Here is a 7187-nt window from a genome sequence, read left to right on the forward strand (position 1 = left end):
GTGGACTGGTCCTGGACCTGGACCTGGACCAGGACTGGACCGGACCTGGACCAGGACTGGTCCTCGACCTGGACCTGGACTGTTCCTGGACCTGGACTGGACCTGGACCAGACCAGACCTGGACCACTGAAAGGCTCCAGCTGGTCCACATCCAGGACAAGAATAATGAGCAGGCCAGTTCCTCATTTTACTGCGCTCCTCTGACCCCTGGTGGCTACTAGTGAGACTGCAGGAGCTGATTGTGGAAGAAAAACATTAATTACTTTATTACTTTAATTTATGAGCTCTGACAGCTCCAAAAATTATTAGTGTGATAAAATAATTGTAATACTCTGTTAATTATTACAATTATTATTATTCACGTTAGAAAATGAACATTTATTGGACTGAAAGGAAGGAAATGATATAAATGACATCAACGGGATAGAAGCATAAATAATGTGTACCTATCGTCGTTCCGTCTTCTCCCATAATGCACTTCATAGAAGTGATGATTTGCTCCACCACAGGAGGAGACATGGAGGTGGCGTACACGGCGCTGTGGGAGTGGCAGCGCAGGTAGTCGATGAGCTCCTGCAGCACAAACCAAGCAGCTTTAACTGGACCCAGTCCTGCTCAGACGGGCCAGCACGGCTCCGGTCTCCTGCAGAACCTCACCCTCTTCCCTGCGATGTAACCCCCTGCGGCTCCGAAGCTCTTGGTGAAGGTTCCCATCATGACGTCCACGTCACGCGGGTCGAGGCCGAAGTGATCCACCACGCCTCTCCCCCTGGGGCCCAGGGCGCCGATGCTGTGGGCCTCGTCCAGGTACAGGTAGGCCCGGTAGCGCCTCTTCAGGGCGATCACCTCCGGCAGCCGTACTATGCTGCCCTCCATGCTGCAGGAGCAAACAGGCGGAGACGTCAACCGGCTTCTGGAAGTTTAGAATCGTCCGATCTGATGCAGACAAACAGTCCTGACATAAACACAGACATAAATGTGATGACTTGCATGTTTACTAGATAACTGCAGCAGGGCAACAAAGTTAGATACACCAACAGCTTCACCAGCTCAAACACATGAAAACAACTTTAGTCTGACCAGTCAGTGCAGTTAGGAGTAAAAATGAATAATGAAGTGAAACTGACAAATGGGTTGAATATAAATATAAAGTTTATTATCTGGCTCTGATTCCTCAGGTTATGATGCTATAAAGCTGGTGGGGAGCAGGACCTGCAGCAGACTGGGAGGAGATCTGGGCTTTTCCCCAGCTGCACCTCGGTCACATGAGCAGAACTTTAAATTCTTCTACCAAACTTATTATACACCCGTTTGCCTTCGGAGGACGTTTCCTGATGCTTCACATCTTTGAAGAAGAGCAAAATATAATGGAGCACATTTATGACCAAATGTCATAAATCTGGGCAGCGTCAGGGGCCCAACAGGACTGCACTGTTAGGGGCCCAAGAGGAGGGGAGAGTTAGGGCTCCGACAGGAGGGGAGCATTAGGGGACCAAGAGGAGGGGAGCGTTAGGGCTCCGACAGGAGGGGAGCGCTAGGGGACCAAGAGGAAGGGAGCGTTAGGGGACCAAGAGGAGGGGAGCGCTAGGGGACCAAGAGGAGGGGAGCGTTAGGGGACAAAGAGGAGGGGAGAGCTAGGGGACCAAGAGGAGGGGAGCGTTAGGGCTCCGACAGGAGGGGAGCATTAGGGGCCGGCCTCACCTGTAGATGCCTTCCACCATGATGAGGATCTTCTTCCAGGGCCGGTGGGTCCGGGGCTGGCCGTGAACTATAGCTTCTCTCAGCAGTTTCTCTAGGCTCTGCATGTCTGTCAGACAGAACCGCTCCAAATGAAACAGATCAGCATGAAGGATCAGGCAGACACTAAAACCACTGATGTATGACTGGGACACTGTTGAGGATGGAGAACAAGGCCTGCATCGTCTCTGGGATTTATCACACACATTAAAAACAGACTCAGACCGTCTGATAGATGGTTCTGTTGGACTGTGTCCACCGGCAGACTGAAGCCTTGGCATATCTGAACCTGCAGGAGTATCTGCCTTCCTGTGATCTGACCCACATTCACCAGAACCACAGCCTTCAGGACCAGGATGTCCTCCTGTTTTCGGCACCTAAAGTCTGTGCAGAATTTGGAAAAAAAAGGCCTTAAAATGAGTCAGATGACTGGATCAGATTAATTAGGGTCTGCCCCTTTAAATGCACCCATTCAGCTCCTCTGGTGAGGCTGAAAATATCTGATTATAAATATTTTGTCTGGTTTTAAATCAGAGTTCATGTGTGTGGATGTCAGTTCTGCTAATGCTAAAGCGCTAACTTCAACCATGTTGATATCCATGTTGCCCCCCGCAGGCCCAAGTCTATCATTACACACTGCGAGGTTTGAACTTCAGGGAGTGATTGAGACTCAGATTATTTTCCTGACCTTCTGCTCAGTGAATGCACCACACATGGTAAATGAACTGAATTAATACGGAGCTTTTCTACTTATTCAGACCAATCAAAGCTCAGGCATCCAGTCAAATTTACACACCAATACACAGATCAGCAGGCGACTCCGGGTGAAAACTGCCTTGCCCCAGGGTACAGAACCCTCCAGCTGCTTCACTGTGGAAGAAGACTGACTGAGATCATTTCAGCTGCTGGACGGGGAGAGAGAGCAAGGCTTTCAGCAGGTAACAGGAAGATGCTAAAGGCGGTTTAAATGTGAGCTGTGATCTGTGACTCACTGTTGTGTTTGAAGACCCTGATGGTGGAACCGGACAGTCTGGCTCCCAGGACCAGAGAGGCGTGGTTCAGCTCGTCACTCAGAATCAGGCAGCCCTGCAGAGTTAAAGGACAAGAAGAAGGAGGACGTTCAGGATCCACCGTTCCTGGTTCTCTCTTGTAAACGTGAGAGAATAAAGGAAGAAATGTGGAAGATGAACAGCAGAGTGGCCTCACCTTGCCGGTAAGAGCCGGGATGTTCATGGAGTTGGTGGCGAAGCCCATCCCAAACGCCATGGCCGACTCCACCCCCAGAAACCTGGCCAACAGGTCCTCCATCTCCTCATGGATGTCCAGGTTCCCTGAATCACAAACATTTAAAAGTCCTGAGTGATCAGCTGACCGCTGCAGAGGAGACGCGTCATTTAAAAGTACTAAAAAAATGACAATCATCAAGTTAACTGGAGTCTGGCTGGAAACTGTAATGAAAGAAGGAGAGAAACAAAGAAACAGGAAGGGAAGAAAGGCAGGAAACGTGTCACTGAAAGCTGGAACTAAAAGGTCAAAGGTCGTCCAGGTCTTAGTTTAGAAGCGTCTGCCGCAGCTAGGAGCAGCTTTCTCAGAGGATGCAAAATCTTTGGTCAGACCTGGAGGGTTTTCCCTGCAGCATCGTTAAAAGCGTTTGTACCGATCTCCTGCCGGGTGCTCGCCACTCCAACGCCGTACGCCATGCTGACCTCGGCTGCAGCGTCAGCACAGCGGCCCGTGTTCTCAGCGAAGCCCAGGTAATTATACGAGCCCAAGTTAATGACGGCCTTCACGGTCCGGCCCGTGTATCTGGGAGGAGAACAGAGACACAGAGGGGAGGCGGTGAAGGCAACTGGGCGCAGCACACCTGCATAGCTGGAATCACACCTCAGAACAGGAGAGACCAGGACTGAGGAGGTCAGAGGGCACGAGGGCACCAGGGCGAAGGGAAGGACAACAAGGAGGAAAGGAGCGGAGCTGTGGGATGTTATCAGGCTTCAAGTTTCTCCTCCAGATTTAAAAATGGTCAACATGTCCAAGCTCACTGCTTCACACCGAATGCATCTACAGACCAATCTGGCTTCTTATGTAGCTGTTGGAGAGACGGCTTCTTCCTTCTGATCCGGTCCAGTTGCTTAACTGGATCAAATGCTAATGAGGCGCCGGCTTGTTGCCCCTGTGAACTCTGACCTGATGACAGACCAGCACCAGCAGCCATGAGCTTCCTGCTATGCTAACCAGCCAATGGGCAGGTCTTTGGGTCAGACGGGGCAGATCGCTCGCTGAGCCAAACTGGGTTATCTCAGAGTGATTTACTGAGTCCTTCGCTTTCAGCTGCTTTGCTCTGATGGTGCAACATCTTCACAGCCACAGCAGCTGCTGGTGACTGGAAGCTTACAGCCAAAATTAACAGCAATAATTTGGGTTATTTAGCCTGGAAGGTTATTTTTTTAACTGTTATTAATTTATAAATATCACAACTTCAAACTACTTAATTAGCAAGCTAAATATTTATTTTACAAACTAAATGTTTAGTTTGTAAAATAAATATCCAGTTTGTCGCTCGCCCAGGACCTTCTGGCTTTAAGGCAGCGGTGCGTCCAGAGTTGTCCAGGTCACTGGTCAGAAACATGCTCACTGCAGAACTAAGCCACTCACTCAAAGGTCCAGTTGTAGTCGTGGGACACCCGGTCCACCAGGTCCATCTTGGCTCCTGGAACGCTGCAGACGGGCCTGTTCCAGTTGTCCCTTATCCTCATGTAGAGGTTCCTGGTGTAAAAGTTCTCAAAGTCCTGGTAGAGCGGCACAAAGTCCTGAAGAAGGGAAGGAGACGGAGCAGGAGTTGGAGGATGAGAAGGACTTTCATCCCAAAGCTTCCAGGTCCAGATAAGACCTGGAAGCTGCCAGGTCTTATCTGGACCCTCTGCCTGCAGGAGGTCAACACCAGGAACTGGAGTTTGTCCACTTGGTTCCTAGACGAAATTATGGGGTGATATCATATGCTTTAAGTAACGTTGTGTCAACAGCAGCAGCTTCCTGTCCCCACATACCTTCATACTGAGAAACAATGTCGTTCACTGTGAGACGTTACGCAACAAGCTGAGACATCGTCTACATAAGCTTCCCTGCTGCTACACACGTCTACAGAGGAACTCGTCTGGCGCTGCTGGACGGAGAAATCTTAACTATCAGGTTGAATCAAAATAACTTTAACCCCGACTGCGCAAACTGTCATCCGGACCTGAGAACTGAGGCGGACAGGAGGGTTTCTCCTGCTCCTCCTCACCTTCTGCTCCTCCTTCTCCCTGGCGATGTGGCACCGCTCGATCTTCCAGTGACGCAGGAAGTCCCGCAGGTAGCCGAAGACGGTGAGGATGCCGTAGCCCATGTAGGTGAGGACGGCCACCAGCATGGGCGTCTCTTCAAAAGACTCGAGGAAGGGCCGGTTGTACAAGTCGCCATGATGCGGCGCTGCATGGAGCTGCAGAAACAAAGACAGCATCATCCTCAGCAACTTAAGCAAACATTTGATTAGACTCTATTGTTGATATTCATGTCTCATATTCATTAGATTAATTAGAGCAGATCCTTCATCTCCATCCTCCAGAGTGAAGCCGTGAGTAACGGCCATCATGACCTTTTCCTTATTACTAGATCTCTGTTTCATGGCAAAGAGCCCATTAATAGAGGCTCACTAAATATTCTGCTTTCAGGGCAACAAGGTTTAGTCACTGTGACCCAAAAGGTTATTCAGAACCAGAGTCAGACCACTGCCAAGTTACAGAACCAGCTGACTCAAAGCAATGACCAGATCTTCTGTGTATCTGAAGCCCAAACATGGCTGCAAACCTCTGCTAAACCAGGAGACCTCGCTGGTAGACATTCGCCTACTGAAGCTAGAAACCAGGAGGGATGTTGGACCTGCTCTGTTGGAAAGTCGCCAGTTATGCCTGTGGAGGTGAGAACACGGCTGTCAAGTGAATTAACAAAACAAAAGGTGTAAATCCATCCGCGGCTCTGATTAAACTCATAAAATGTATCAGATATTTCACACAATCGCAGGTGAAGCCAGAAGCTCCTGGTGTGTCTGTTGCTCAGAAATGCAGAGAAATGTGTTGTTTTGTTGATTCACCAAAGTAATCAGTGAATCGTTGACCTGCAGCTCTACTGGACACCTGCCAGGTGAAATCTCTGCACAAAAATGTTTTGTCTCACAATGTTGACAACATTTCTACAATTATCTTCTGAAATTGGTAAAAAAAAAAAAGTAAATTAAAGCCTGACTGTCTGGCCCCAAAGATGACAGATTTTTTTATTTCTGGTTAAATCTGTGGGAACTGAGCTCTGGCTCAGTTTGCACTGGATGTACAGGAAAACCCTGACAGGTGAGGTTTGGCTGCCAGAGGAGGGAGGAGCTGCTGAGGCCGTGAAACGCTCCTCCTGTCGTCTTATTAAAATAAAAACCTGTCTATGCCAACACCGTTTCGTTTCCACTGCCTTCTGGATTCCTCTGCAGCATGTGGCTAGTCATGCCTCTCTGGGTCAAACAGCTGAGGGAGCTGGACGCCCGTCATGTGCATGAACACGGCCGAGGTCCGGTCAGCAGCAACCCCTCTGTGTTCCTGCAGAACATCACTTCCATTTCTAGGGTCTTAAACTTTGGACACAATTTATTTTCAGGCTGAAATTTTCATTGATAGGTTTTAATCTTCTAGAAAAATAACATACAATTTTTGTCTTTTAGTTATATTGGTTTTTGTTTAAATTGTGTTATTAAAACGATAAACGACAAAAAAGCACAAAAACTGAAAATGTTTTTCTTTTAAAACAATGTTGATTTAAAACATTTTGTGTGTTGAATTTAAAGTGGTTTCAGAAAAATTTAATCTGAAGTTTCTCATTTAATGGTTCTACATTTATGTTATAGCTGTCAGATATAAGTAAAAAAAATCAAGTAAAATGATTTTAATATTTTTAATCGAGTATTTCAAACTTTGTACAATTTTCCCAGAGTTTGGAAACCTTGGTCTTAAACTGATTTTTGAAAATGTTTTTTGGACTGAAAAGGAAGAATCCAAACCAGTTTTTGAGGAGCTCCAAACATCCCCAGAGTTTGAAAAATGTATTTAAATGTAATTAAAATAAAACAACATCCACAGACTCATCCTGTGATGGAACATGAGCCAGAAATAAGGATCCCAAACGTAGCAGCAGAAATGCTGTTTTTGGTAACACTTTGTTTGAAGGGGTGTGCATAAGACTGACATGACACTGTCATAAACATGACAGTGTCATGTCAGTGTTTATGACATGTTTATGACAGTGTCATGTCAGTGTTTATGACATGTTTATGACAGTGTCATGTCAGTGTTTATGACATGTTTATGACAGTGTTTATGACAGTGCCTATGACAGTGTCATGTCAGTGTTTATGACATGTTTATGACAGTGTT

At 47.3% G+C, this 7187-nt stretch overlaps 1 protein-coding gene across 2 annotated transcripts in view; it reads right to left on the reverse strand.

Moving 5' to 3' along the window:
• LOC106937586 (serine palmitoyltransferase 2-like) overlaps positions 1–7187 on the reverse strand; it is a 24060-nt gene that overhangs the window by 11238 nt on the left and 5635 nt on the right. For both annotated transcript variants that reach the window (XM_015019163.1, XM_015019164.1), the window contains exons 2-9: positions 5021–5215; positions 4393–4547; positions 3395–3543; positions 2944–3068; positions 2730–2823; positions 1702–1807; positions 658–877; positions 447–573 (exon numbers count right to left, since the gene is read on the reverse strand). In XM_015019163.1, coding sequence (XP_014874649.1) covers positions 447–573; positions 658–877; positions 1702–1807; positions 2730–2823; positions 2944–3068; positions 3395–3543; positions 4393–4547; positions 5021–5215 — 1171 coding nt within the window. The remainder of the gene's footprint in view (positions 1–446; positions 574–657; positions 878–1701; positions 1808–2729; positions 2824–2943; positions 3069–3394; positions 3544–4392; positions 4548–5020; positions 5216–7187) is intronic.

Source organism: Poecilia latipinna, unplaced genomic scaffold, assembly GCF_001443285.1.
Source record: "Poecilia latipinna isolate Pla-1442-1.1 unplaced genomic scaffold, P_latipinna-1.0 Scaffold2385, whole genome shotgun sequence".
Classification (NCBI taxonomy): Eukaryota; Metazoa; Chordata; class Actinopteri; order Cyprinodontiformes; family Poeciliidae; genus Poecilia; species Poecilia latipinna.